At 43.0% G+C, this 15,093-nt stretch overlaps 1 protein-coding gene across 1 annotated transcript in view; it reads right to left on the reverse strand.

Moving 5' to 3' along the window:
- The window catches only part of pkd1a (polycystic kidney disease 1a), a 64,476-nt gene extending 49,511 nt beyond the window's left edge, over window positions 1–14,965 (reverse strand). The window contains 1 exon segment of the mRNA XM_019889215.1: window positions 14,367–14,965. Within this exon segment, the coding sequence (XP_019744774.1) occupies window positions 14,367–14,641 (275 nt within the window). The 5' untranslated portion in view covers window positions 14,642–14,965.
- Window positions 14,966–15,093: the final 128 nt, after the last annotated feature.

Below are 15,093 nucleotides of genomic sequence, written 5' to 3' on the forward strand. Positions count from 1 at the left end.
TTCATTTTTTTTCCATCTTAGACTATCCATCCATCCATCCATTTTCCGATCCGCTCTATCCTCACAAGGGTCGTGGGGGGTGCTGGAGCCTATCCCAGCTGTCTTCGGGCAGTAGGCGGAGGACACCCTGAACCGGTTGCCAGCCAATCGCAGGGCGAACAACAGACGAACAACCATTCGCGCTCACACTCACACCTAGGGACAATTTACAGTGTTCAATCAGCCTGCCATGCATGTTTTTGGAATGTGGGAGGAAACCGGAGTACCCGGAGAAAACATGCAAACTCCACACAGGAAGGCCGAAGCCGGGAACGAACCCACGACCTCTGCACTGTGAGGTCAACGCGCTAACCACTCGACCACCGGGCCGCCATTTTAGACTAATAAATGTTATTTTAAAATGCAAAAAGAAAGTGCAGGGAGCTCTCAGGCTCAGCAGAATGTTTCTTAAAGCTTAATGGAAACTTTAACTCTAAATAAAGAGTTCACAAAAGTTTTCTACAATTTATCAAGTTTTCCAAAATGTCAATATAATGTTCGGGTGTACCCCACTTGTTTGGTCTGGACCACAAGCGGACTTAATTTATCTGGTTTCGTGCGGCTCGCATTTGCATTGTAGTTCTTGCAAGTGAACTGTATTCCGTAACCACATCCATGCATGTGACATGATCAATGCTCCCAGATGACTAGTGCGGCACACACTGCACAGACCCGGAAATCGAGGAAAACATGGAATTCCTACATTCTGCGTTCTTGTTCTGCATATTCGTGCTGTCATTAGTGCTGCAAAATAATTTTGAGCATCAAGAGCAGCTCATTCAACGCAGGTTTCGCGACTTTTTCTAATTTCGGAGTAGCGTCGGCAAATGCATGCGATAACCTGAAGGAGACGATGTGTTCTGCATGCCCTGACCCGCAACGTGCGGGCAGCAGTATGGTCAAACTGAAGGAGGATAAGGTATGAACTATGAACTTAAGTACATTTATTCATTCATTCATTCATTCATTTTCCGATCCGCTTTATCCTTACAAGGGTTGCCAGCTGTCTTCAGGCAGTAGGCGGGGGACACCCTGAACCGGTTGCCAGCCAATCGCAGGGCACACGGAGTTGAACAACCATCCGTGCACACACTCACACCAAGGGACAATTTAGAGTCTTCAATCAGCCTGCCATGCATGATTTTGGAATGCGGGAGGAAATCGGAGTACCCGGAGAAAACCCACGCAGGCCCAGGGAGAAAATGCAAACTCCACCGAGGGAGGCCAGAGCTGGAATTGAACCCGGTCCCGCTGCACTGTGAGGTCAACGCGCTAACCACCGGACCAATGGGCCGCCCGAAGTACATTTACTTGCAGGCTAATTTTTCCCAAGATGCCTTGCTACGGTGGCTTGTTAAACCTCAAAAGGTGCAGAGCCGCAATGGTTTGTATGAACACCTGAAGTGTACTGCACCGAAAGCCATCTCATAAAGTAAGTCTCGGTCCGATGTTTGATCTACTTTCGTTTGTGTGTATTCACATCTGCCTAAAAAAATGAAGTCTGGTCTGCAGGTGTGAATACATTCTTAATATTTCACTCATCTTTAAGTCCAAACAAAGACAAAAGATGTAGGGAGTGCCCAGCATTTTGCCCAGTTTTAAAATGATTTCTTATCAGTTTCAAAAAGGCTGATGCCGATATGCGTCAAACTGCAGAATATCAGCGCCGATAATCGGCCCAGCCGATTATCGGTCTCTCACTGGTCTGTACCCAACTGTGATTTTCGGTGTACTGTTACATCCCGAGCGATTATACATTTAAGTGGCTTCACTGTCATAACCGGCCCCCTTTTTTTCCTCTTCAGTGCAATGTCAAGACCTTTTTTCACCTACGTTACCCTCCGTCTTATCTGCAGTTAAGCCTCATGCGAATAGAATATTTTATTGTGAAATAATATTGGTGTGGCTCTATTTCATTCAATTTTGATAGCATACAGATTATGAAGCTCTTTTTATGAAAATGAACAAGCACTCAAAAGGCGCGTGATACGAAAGACTTTTCAATTGGTCATCCCTTCAATGTGTATACTCGTCTTACGGCTTGTCTGACACAAGCACTTGTTGCACTGATGTCATTCTGGTTAATATTTAATGCGACTAAACACAAAACCAGCGCCTTCGCGATTTAGTGTTTTTTTGCACTTTACCAAATTGTGCTACAATGTCATCGCGCTAACCGGAGCTGGGGGTTCGTTCTCGCGGTAGATTAATCATGACAAAGGAAGTGAGAAGAGACGAACCTTTGCCAACACAAACAAAGAGGTCCAGTGTGGAACACAGTTGAGTGATTTCAGCTTGTTGGAAACTTCGCAGTAAAGCCCGAGCCGCACGTGAGATCAGTGAAACAAAGAGGAAAGAATAGATCGAGCCCAATGTTGTGAGAGGATAGATTGCGATCGCAAGACAACAGGTTGCCGCTGACTTCAAGTAATGTGATCGACTAAGAAAGAGCACATTGTGCTTAACGTGTTTCACCCTCATTATGTGCACAGTAGACACTAATATCACCTCAGGGGGTATAAAAAAATACTGCAAATGAGTGTTTGAGTGTATGGGAACGCACCTCTTGCTCACTCTCTTTCTAGTGTGTGTGAACCGAACGGGACGCCCATTCCCAAAAGGAAACATCTGTACATTCCAGACTGGCTGTGTAAGAAAGATGGAGAGCAAGCGAGCCTTCTCCTCTGCTAAAGTCATCAGCAGATAAAACGAGGGAGCACAAAGACGCGTGATCTACGAGCTGATAGTTTGCACATTAGGCTGACACCCCCCTTATGTAACACCCCCCCCACCCCACCCCCACGGCAGGTGTACGCGTTTCGAGTCAGCTCCAAACAAGGAACGTTCTTTCTCCCCCTTCTGTTGGTGGCGAGACTGCTTGGGATTGGCACATAAAGAGAGAGTGTGTTTATCATCGCCATATAACATGACCTTCACCATGTCTAACGGCAACAGGCTCCTGTTCTCTCGGCTACCTTTAGGCACACGTGGCTTTAATTAGACGCGCGCACACAGCGGAGACACACTCGAGCTATAGTGCTGCTCACAAACACCCACAGCACACATATGGTTCTGTTTTACTAACGGTGTGGCCAATGATCTAACCACTCCTTATATGGCCTGTCTGGTGCCACTTATTCTGAGCTGGTGGATCGGCCCGCTGACACACACACACACACACACACACACACAGGAAAGAATATGAACAGTGGAAAAGATACATGTTCACAGAGAGAGAGAGAGAGAGAGAGAGAGAGAGAGAGAGAGAGAGAGAGAGAGAGAGAGAGAGAGGAGAATTTCTTCTGGTGACATGAATGGGAGTTTACATGACGAGAGACTTAAAAAGAAGAAAAGCCGCAGTCTTGAATATGTGCAGCAGGTCTGGTCATATAAGAGATCCGATTTTCTCCATCGAGGTGGCGGAGTGGTCAAAGTCTCCAAGAGTGGAGGGAGACCAGCGCTCCACTAACCCACTAAACACAGACTGCTTTGTGGTCACTTTCATCCATGCTTCCCTCTGCTGCTGCCTCACCCTTTCTTTTCTGCCCTCCTTGGTTTTCGGCGCTCCTGCTGCTTTAAGGCATTTAATGAATGCGACATTCAATGATGATGGAGTTTGGAATGAAGAGTAACTATGCGTGAAGGACATGCAGAGGATATGTAATCGTGGAGATGATGGGGGCAAATTGTATGTAGTGCTTTGTTTAGGTTTAGGGTTTTTTTTGGGGGGGTGGGGGTTCGTTCTCAAGGCCCTCCCACACATCTTATATTAACCAATTATTGTTTTACGGCTTGCCTTTTAACTAGAGCTGCAATGATTAATCGGCAACTAAGCAATCATCAAATTAATCGCTTATGATTTTTGTGAACCAATTAATTGTTTAGAGACCTCATAAAATTAAACTGTGCCCTTTTCCAGCCTATCACCCCATCAACAGTAAATAATCGCAGATTTTTAGACTCTCCATTTTGAAAACACCTGCTTTTACTTTGGAAGACAACAATTAGCATTTTTGCGTATTTTCTGGCATGTCATAAACCAAACCAGTAAATGCATTCATAAGTCATTCATTATTGTGCATTTTCTGTCCATTTGAATTAATGTCTGTTGATTGAATAAAGGCAAGGAATTTATTTGTTAATTACCCCATTCATCAATTAATCAACAAAATAATAAACAGGGTGATTATTTAAATAATCATTAGCAGCGGCCCTACTTTTAACAATAAATAGGGGATTTTTTCAATGGGGAGTAGGGGAATTTGATTTTCAAGTCAACTGACTTAAGAGTTGGAAGACGTGTACCATAATTATGAGCAAAAACAAGAGACAGATATGGTCCCTGAGAGTCATACGGGAATGGTTGGCGTTTCCGCAGGGCACAGAGAAGATCACACGCCTGTGGGTATTTACGCTCTGTTTGTATGTTTACTGCGCTGTGTGTATGAAACCTTTCATGCACCAATAATGACAACCAGTAACCTGATAACATGAAAAGCCATCCACTATTGTAACCGTTGTCCCTGAAAGGGTTAGAGTAGCAGTTGTTTGAAGGTTTCTAATTACAATGCTCATTTCTGGTCGCCCATTGTGCCGTTTTGCATTCTAAGTTAGCATTAAACGAGGGGCCTTTCATTTTATGGTTTGCTTCAATATTTTGGTGTTCAAATATAATACTCCATTTTGTTTTGTGCGGGGGAGGTGGGGGGGGTTAAGTGTGGCAAATTAGCTGTGGTAAAATGTGATTTTTCTAATTTATCCCCCATGACGAAGAGAGGTTCACTGTTGGTGGCAGCAGACGAAGCTACTGATTAGCGTGTCCGCCTCACAGTGTGAATTACTGTTTGTGCCCTGTGACTGGCTGTGATGACCACTCCAGTGGGTTTACTGCCTCTTGCTCAAGTCAGCTGTGATAAGATCGATCTCACCTGGCCGAAATGGATTGATGGAACAAAGGTCACATCATTAATAGAAAGCCCGGGATAAGCAAAGAAATGCAGTTGAAGGCTGCCATGGTAACATTTCAAAGAACCATATTTTCCAGTCCTATTGCTCTGACGGCATTCCCCACAGCCCCAAGGTTATTTGCATACTAAGAGTGTAAAGATTTCGTGAATTTTTTTTTTTTTAGGTTAGTTATGCCTCTCATTCACATACAATTCCCAAGGGAAAGAGTTTAGTACTGAGTTCTCGAAGGCTCGTCTGCTTGGGGTGGAACTCGGAGGACGCTGATTGAAGAGGTTTGGTCTGAAATGTCTTAATGTTTAATTCAACAGGCTGGTTGGGTCACAAACACGATTCGCTCCTCCAGGACATTTTGTCCATTTTTCCAGCTGCTGCTGTCTGCGTTGTCTGATATCCAGCTGGAAGACATTGGGCAGCTGTGTGCAGCAGTTTAACACACTCACTCAAATAAAGCCTTACGCGCGCTCATGCACATACACAGACACACACACTCATAATGACCATGTCGTCAACGCGTGCAGAAAGAATGAAAAAAAAAAACTGCACCGCAGTCATGTGCACAATGGACACAGTTTCTGGTAAATGAAACTGTGGCAGGCTGTGGCGCAGTCATATTAGATACTGTATGAGAAAATTAGTTGATGAGAGAAAAAAATACAAACACTCCCCACAACTTTACACAGCATACAGTGATGAGATCTGCTGTCACCAATCTCGCCACTGTCCTGTACTGCAAAAATATATGTTGAATTCACAAAGTATTTATTTCAAGCAATTCTTGCACAATTACTTTTTTGTCTGTCAACACGCAAATAGTGTTGATCCACCATAACTTATTTTTTTTTTGTTCTATCACTATCAAAATACTATCCATCTGGCCACTTTCCGATCCACATTATCCTGACGAAGGTCGCGGGCGTGCTGGAGCCTATCCCAGCTGTCTTCGGGCAGTAGGCGGGATACACCTTGAACTGATGGCCAGCCAATCGCAGGGCACACATAGACGAACACCCATTTGCGCTCACAATCACACTTTGGGACAATTTAGAGTGTTCAATCAACCTGCCATGTATGTTTTTTGGAATGTGCGAGGGAAACGTAGTACCCAGAAAAAATCCACGCAGGCACGGGGAGGACATGCAAACTCCACACAGGAATGCCAGAGCCCGGAATTGGACTATGGACCTCTGCACTGTGAAGCGAGCATCCTAACCAGGACTATTTTGTACAAATTTCATTTTTCACTAAAAAACAATCTGACAATCATTCACGGAATTTAGGCTAGATTCTCATTATGCTCCAAAGACATATAAAAAAAACAACCATGTACATTCGAATGATGCAAAAACCAAAGGTAACAGAAAAAAGGCAGTATGATCAGGCACTTGAAAGGCATGAGAATATAACCGGGTGCCTTTTTTGCAGTCTCACCCTTGTCTTTACGAACAGGATCTGTCTGGAGAGAGTCATTGAGTTCCCATTATAGGCATTTGAATGTACCATGTGCTGTACTGCATTGACTCCCAACCAGGTTGCTATAACATGCTAGTGTGCCATGAGAGATCATCAAGGGTGTCGCAGGAAATTATCCAATTTTACCTAAATCAGCCGAAAGGTTGATTTAGTCATAACAAATACGTTTTTGTTCATGTATATATCTAAGCCAGCTATGTATAGTGACAGGCAGAACAATTCATTAACTGAATCTCTTTTGGATGGCAAAAGGTATAATAAACCGAAGATCGAGATCGGCTTCGGCCACTGCCATAACTATTAATAGCATCCAAATCTCATTTTCCCGCTTCCAAATGCGCATGTGCTTATAGTAAATGTATTTGTCTCAAATGATATCATAGAACTAACGTCGGTAATGGTACACTTGGCTGACTTCAGTGGATTCAGTTCTCACCAGCCAGCAGTCAAAGGTGGAATCTGCCTTTTGCCGAAAGTCAGCTCGGACAGTCTCCAGCTCCCCGTGACTTGGAACAGGATGAGCCTTACAGAAACAAAATGGATGGATGGAACTCGAAAAATTATTTGGTAACTTGCTTGCGATATCCTAAATGTATGTGTGGATGGACATACATTTATACAGAAACACCAAAACCAGGCACAAAACCTTGAATTCTCCAGCATTTAAAAGTGACAACATTCTGTATGTCCTGTTTTTTTTTGTTTTTTTTACCTCAACAAAGTCTGAAGGTGTGTGCGCTATTTGTTTATATGTTGGCAGGATTACACCACAAAACACAGAATTCCATCAAACTTTGTTGAAGGGGTGCAACGTTTGCCAGGTCGATTACATTTTGGGAAACACCCAAATAAATGCATGAATAAAATAATTGTTTTTCCTACTTCATGACATTTCACTCATCTTGCGCTGGGGCCCAACGATATCCAGAAGTAGTGGGGAGAAAAAAAGTGTCCACCCTCTGAGCCGTTTATCTCACTCTGGTTGTGGGCATGTGGAAAAGCGTCTGGAAATGTAAGTCATGCTCCACATTGTTTGGATTAATGCACATTCGGAATTTTGGCAGGGAGCATATGACATAACGTAATGGGGATGTGACTTCATATTGAAACTATAACTACATATCTATTGCGTAATATCTAATGAGATTGTTACAGCAAAGCAAAATTGGCATGTTTCAAGAAAAAAAGTCAATTGTCTGGTTTTTGCTACATAAGTATGGCCCTCTTTAAATCCGGACGAAAGGAGGATTAATTCAACGAACCAATGAGCAAAGAGAGTCTCAACTCAACTCAACTCGACTCAAATGTATTTATAGAGCACTTTCAAACAGCCATCGCTGCACACAAAGTGCTGTGCATGGAGCAACTAACATATACAACAGTTAAGCAAAGCAACAAATCAGTAACAAAGACGGTAGAGAGCACCAAACAGAATAACTAAGATCAGAATTTGGGTCATGCTGAGTCAAATGCCAAAGAATACAAGTGATTTTGAGGCGGGTTTTAAAGATGGGCAGCGAGGGGGCTTGCCAAATGTTCAGTGGGAGGTCATTCCAGAGAGAGGGACCAGCAACGGAAAAGGCTCCATCACCTCTGAGCCTCAGTTTAGTTCTTGGTACTTCTAAGGCGCCGGGCAGGCGTGTAGGGGCGGATGAGCTCAGAGAGGTAAGGTGGCCTGAGGTCATTTAGAGATTTTAAAACAAATAATAGGGTCTTCAATTATTAAGATAATTGTTAGATACAGCCTGAGAATCCCTCCCTCGTGCTCCTCCTGCTCCCTCGAAGTGGTGCACAGATTTTTCACACAGAGTATAAAGATGACTCACATGATGTTCAGTCCCACAATGATTCACACATGGATTATCTTGGGAACTCTTTTTTTTTCCCATACCGTAATCATGTTCTACAAATAAGGACAGCAAACCAGAAATGCGCAATATGTTGAACAATTGGTGGGGGGGAAAGTGGGGATAATCATTGCCTGTGGGCCGATACACACACATTGGCCACTTCATTAAGTACGCTTGGACAATCTCACTTTATGAGTCATCTGTGTCAAAAATCCTGGCTTTACAAAGATACGACTGCTCAGTTCAGACTGATAATGGCAGAGTGGTATTCATAAAGAAGTTTGCAGTGATGTTGAGCTGCAGTACATCACACCAATAAGTGTTTCTAAGACCACATTTAGCTTGATCACAGGGATAAAATATTGGAAGCAGTTCTATTGCTAGCGCTGCAACCAGCCTCGCCTCATGAATAAACAGAGTGCGTGGTTGGCGCGATGGTTGGTTTGCGGGTCTTATGTAATAAAGCGCAGATAAAATAGAAGCTGGTAGAATCACACAATTACGTTAGTGTCCGATGGCATTATTACTTTTTTCCCCTGGACTGTCTGCATTTCACTGACTGATGTCAGAAATGACTCTTGCCATGGTAACACAATAAACTCCCTCACACACGGTCAATATGTTCAATATTTGTGTTTGAACGTGAGCTTGCCAGTGTGTGTGTGTGTGTGTGTGTGTGTGTGTGTGTGTGTGTGTGTGTGTGTGTGTGTGTGTGTGTGTGTGTGTTCGAAGATGATTGTGATGATAACTTTATCTGGAGGGGAGGAGGTACGGTGTGTATCTGTGTGTATGCATAGTTGCCATAGTAACCCTACAACGTGTTCTTGACCACAGTAGAATTAACAATAGGGATGAGTCCAAGGGGTCTATTTTAGGTCCCAGCGCAAATCTAGCGCAAAGTGCAGCCTAACTGTGCGCATAGGTGGAGTTTTCTTTCTCTTGGTGGTATTTTGCTAGATTTTACACAAGTAGAACTGGGTGTAATGCAGCATTTGTGCCGTTTTGGGATGCACCGAGCCTTTTCTCGGCCAATCGTGGCGACATCCCATTAAAATCAGGGTGGCGGAGTGGAATACGCCGGAGTATGCCGGAGTAGGAAAAACAGAAATGGACTCGCTGGAGTCAGTGCATGACATTGGCACGTGGGTAAATTGCAAGATCTCCCCTTGATGGATGATGCATTGAGCTGTGCATATGACGCGGGCAATTGGAGAGCGCCTTGCACCTCCGATTGTGCAGCCATGTGTGACGAAACAGTGATGAGGGTGCTGTAACAATATTTTTAAGATGATATTGGTAATACTTTGTTCAATGAATTGATTTCGAGAATGATTCAAAGGAATTGCCTGACGCTTGTGTCATTCATGAATGAAATCCGGTGACATATCACAGCACAAGTCCGCGGAGCGCCAAATTTGTTTGCCTGCTCCTTCATCAAACACACCAAAATCACGTGACACCACCTGTGCTGCTTTTAGCTTGTCTAAAACATAGTCTTCTTTTTGTCACCGAGATGCACCAACTGCTAACGGGCAGTGAGGCCTAGCACATCTACCAAATTCACAAAAACGCTGAACTAGACCATTGCCCTGGCATGAAAATGACAACGCACCCGTTTTTACACCGAGACCGGAACACTCACCGTTACCTAACTGTCAAATGAGTCGTAAGCGAGCATAACCTCAACTGTAACATCAGTGCGCTCACCGACTATAATGCAAAAGGTCGGCACCAATGGTGCTAAATTGCTCACCATTGCTACCGTGCCGCCACTGGCATGTATCAACAATGTCTAGCATTGGATTGACAAATGCTCTTATTATATACCGTTACGGATCATATGCATCATATTAATATTTGTGATCAACTAGAAGGCGCATATCAGATAATCTCACCTCATATACACAAAGCCATGAAACTACGATATTATCAAGTCACATGCTAAATCTGAAGTGAAGTTGCATAAAGGCTGTTAATGCCTTCTTTTAATTAATGACTAGAGACAAGAAAGGCAAAGTTGGAATTAAAATGAATATTTTTATTGGAGATTGCCCCACTGAATTTGCTTTGCGACAAGAAAATGCAGTCTCCTGCCAGACGGGGAAAAAAAGTACTTGATTTTCATTGGTACATGATTAAAAGGTTTATTTTTCAACAAAGGAAGAAAAATTACATCGATTTCCTACAGTTTAATCACTTGCAACCAATGTACATGTGTGAATTAATTAAATCCAAAGGATTCTTTTTTTCAGTGGATGCGCAAGGTGAATTTGAGAAATAATTTCTCTTTGTTCATTATTAAGCCAAATGTCTTGTCTCTTTTGTGTTCGTAATTTCTCTTTCACCTCGCATAGATATATTCATAAATATATTTTATCCAAATCCTTGATTATTCAATAGAATTTTTTGTGGGGTACTTAAATTCGAATATTTGAAATAGCAGGAGCCCTACATTCAACTCACCCATTATATTGTCATATTTTTATCGTTCAAGAAAGCTTTTGCTTCTGGTCCCTGAGATTAACCTGTAAAGAATTGTTCCACAAAGAAAAAAAACGTCATTTTGAGCCTTGCCATGGTCGTTATCCCCTGCATATATTAGCATTCCGTTCAAAGCACTATTATGCAAATGTGCTACTTCACACAGTTGCAAGCATGGCCGAAGACACCAAAGACTCTTTTTCAAGACTGCCCTCCAGCCAGATTCCATTCACATTTGGAAAAGTAATTCCCGATAGCGGTCATAAAATGAACCGGTTTTGGTGGTTTTCTGTAAAACATTTGTGATGTTGTTAGTTAATGATACTTAACACTCACTGCATTTCATAATAATGATACACTCATATGATCCTTTATAATATACTGTACCATGTTCATGGAGAGTATTGCTAAAATTCTGCACATGCACATGGACCCTAGGATTAAAAACTAAATTCAGAACTTTTTTTTTGTGTTTGCAGGTTGGAATAGGAACCAGGCTAGCCCACCAATAGCCAAAATTTGCATATAATTGAGGCACAATGAAATGCATTGATGAACAGAAAAAAAATGAACTCCCCAAATTCCACCCCCCCCCAAAAAAAACACTGATATATGAAAAAACAGGGGAGAAAATGGAGTGGGAGGGAACGGAACCCCCACCCCAAAAAATATTTTAAAATACTGAAGAAAAATGTGTGAAAATGTGATTCTGCAAGTGCTGAACTGCATGTATGTGGCGTCCTCTGTACATGGACATTCATTCATTCATTCATTTTCCGAACCGCTTGATCCTCACTAGGGTCGCGGGGGGTGCTGGAGCCTATCCCAGCCGTCTTCGGGCAGTAGGCGGGGGACACCCTGAATCGGTTGCCAGCCAATCGCAGGGCACACAGAGACGAACAACCATCCACGCTCACATTCACACCGAGGGACAATTTAGAGTGTTCAATCAGCCTACCATGCATGTTTTTGGAATGTGGGAGGAAACCGGGTACCCGGAGAAAACCCACGCAGGCCCGGGGAGAACATGCAAACTCCACACAGGGAGGCCGGAGCTGGATTCGAACCCGGTACCTCTGCACTGTGAAGTCGACGTGCTAACCACTGGACTACCGGGCCGCCCCTGTACATGGACATGGCATTGATAACATTTACGATGCCTTTACAATACAATACATCCATTTTCAACACCGCTTTTCCCTGAACAGGGTCACGGGTTGGGGGGGGATGCTCAAGCCTATCCTGGCTAACTTTGGGCGAAAGGCAGACTACACCCTGAAATGGTCGCCAGTCAATAACAGGGCACATACAGTGATAACTGTGAATGGGCACCGATTCCACGCTGCCCGCTCACAAGTCAGGTGAGTGTACCACTACACCATCGTCGACCAATACAATACATCATTAGAATCTGCACAGCATTGTTAAGTCATAGACAAATACTGTATAAATGGTGTTCTCGCAGCACTGAGGAGAGTTTTGGAATTAGCACGATTATGCGGGCGGCCCAGTGTTCCACTGGTTAGCACGTCCGCCTCACAGTGCAGAGGTACAGGGTTCGATTTCGGCTTCGGCCTTCCTGTGTTTGCATGTCCTCCCTGTTCCTCCGTGGGTTTTCTCCGGGTACTCTGGTTTACTCCCACATTCCAAAAACATGCCTGGCAAGTTAATGGAACACTAAATAATTCCCGGGCAGGAGTGTGAGTACGATATTGTCAAGAACATTTTTGAGTTGACTTCTCCTTTAAAAACAAAAACGCGATGTGCTAGAAAAAAAAAAAAAAGTAAAGTCATTTTTTTTAAATTGGTGTCAAAAATACATAAAGCCATCCATCTATGATTAAAACTTGCTGTTGAACAGTGTGGTTTTTTTTCCATCACAGTATGTAACTGAAAACAAGTATAAATAAACTCACTCCAAGTGGCATCATCATTATCGTGAGCACAACAATTTCATCTCCTTTAAAAATTCAAGTCCTTCATTTTTCTTTGTAACTATGCAGTAGATTAACTAAGACAAATCATGCATTGCCAAAAGTTTCAATATTTTCATGTCTTAACTTTTGCATTGGATAACCATGTTCTACACATACACATGAAAAAATCAACTTTAATCATTTCACTTGATGCTGTCTGAATGCAAGGTGGAAGAAGGTGATGAAAGTTCAGAAGACTTCACAGTCAATCACTTTGACATCTAGGTTATTCTGGTGCCTGTTGAATGAAGTTTCTATATGCTACAAGTACAAATTAAATGAGAGTAGGTGGTTTGAAGGGAAATAAATAATTGACAACATGTGGCTTGCGTCTGCTCAGAACAGAATGTTCTTGATGCAGCGGCACAAGAGAGCAGCATGCTGATCCACACCACAAAGTCCAGTTCCACTTTTCTGGTGACTGGCTTCACTCTGAAGTACCACAAGACGACACATTCACGTACACTAAGAAAATACAGACTTTGGCATCATGACCTCTAATAGAGGGCTCAGACACTCTCTCTCTCTCTCTCTCTCTCTCTCTCTCTCTCTCTCTCTCTCTCTCTCTCTCTCTCTCTCTCTCTCTCTCTCACACACACACACACACACACACACACACACACACACACACACACACACACACAACTTCATTGGGCATTCTAATTCCATGAAGTTTCATGCTACAAATTTCCAGTCTGATGAAACACTGGAACTTCAACGACACTGTCAGTCCAATATACATATTGTGCGTGCATGCTTCACAACATTTATTGAGCTCAAATATTTTACATGAGAAAAATCACACGGTACAACCCTAAACAAAAATGCTACAATCTGTAAACATTATGATATAAGGATTATCTTGTCTCAGTTTACTCCAAATCTTAGAAAATCTTCCCTCGCTTAATCGAACACAAACCGATTTTTATTTTGTTGTTTGGATGGTAACAACGCAGGTTAAAGCCAATCTTCTTCCATATAATCTAACTGCATTTTATTCTTCTGCCTGTCTGTATGTCAGTGGCAAAGTTTGTTCAACAAAGATACATTATTTGTTGTGAGAAAAAAAAAAATCTGACCAATAACACGTAACTGCTACAGCGCACTTGATTATCTCACACAGCACGTTTAGACCTCTATTTTGGGAAACAGGAAACCAATTTTTGTTTTTTTGTTTTTTTTTTTTACGAGTAAATCACTTCCAAATAAATCACATATGGATAGCAAAATTAATTAATGTTTATGATTGGTTTATACTAATGGCAGCAACGCTATTTTCTTGATACCCAAAATTTTGAGCAAAAAATAGCAAGAGGAGTGAACTTGCAAACAATGATCCTAAGAATAAGATGTGAATAATTAAAGTATGATTCTGATGATGGTGATGATGAGAAGAGGAAAGAAATCAACTCAAAGTCGTGGATGATGCAAACGCGTTGGATGTGGCTCGAGTAAACAACATCATCGCGGCCCCCTCCTGGGAAAGTTGCCTTTTGCTTGCCATGTTAGCAATAGTGTTGCTGAGCGAATTCCCACATTGAAACAACAGCACGCTGTATGTAATGTGGTTAATTGGACTCACAGCACAGTGGTAAGCAGGGGGATATCTGCTGCTCCGGGGGCCCTCTCCAGGCCGACGTTGGAGCAGTTGACCACGCAGCCCTGCTGGGGCCCTGCCGGCGTGCAGCTGCAGTTAACGGGACAGGGCGTGCAGCTCCTGCCCGCGGCCGTCTGCGAGCCGAGGCTCCACGGCTCCAAGCAGCACAAAGCCACCAGCAGGCTGGATAAGAAGTAGAAGCTGCTCCCGCAGACGCCATGTTTTCGCTTGGTTACAGTCGCTCCATTTCCACAAGGCATAGCTCACTCACATCTCATCGCATCTGATGGTGGAAGTCCTCGCAGGCTGGAAAGGACCAAAGCAAACACACTTTTTTTTGGCCTCGGGTTTCATGTGAGGAGATCCGCGATTGAAGAAGGATCCACTTTTGGACGAGGTAAACTCCAAAGTTTTCCTCGGCTTTCCCCGTTCCTCTGAAAAACTAACGGAGCGTCTCCAGGAATCTTTCCCTGACGAAAAAAGAAAAAAGTTTTAGAACTTCCTCTCTCCTCCTCCTTCTCCTCCTCCTCTTTCCACATTATGCAGTTCTACAAACCACCGCTGAATATCCACTGCAGTGCTTCCCAAACTTATTCAGCCAGAGCACATGCAATATTTTACATGATGATTAAAAAAAAAATCAAAAAAATCTGAAAAATCAAACTCTTGAGTGAATTTTTTATGCATATGTTGAATTTCTAATTTGAAATTA

This window comes from Hippocampus comes, unplaced genomic scaffold (genome assembly GCF_001891065.2).
Source record: "Hippocampus comes isolate QL1 unplaced genomic scaffold, H_comes_QL1_v1.1 scaffold86, whole genome shotgun sequence".
Taxonomy (NCBI): domain Eukaryota; kingdom Metazoa; phylum Chordata; class Actinopteri; order Syngnathiformes; family Syngnathidae; genus Hippocampus; species Hippocampus comes.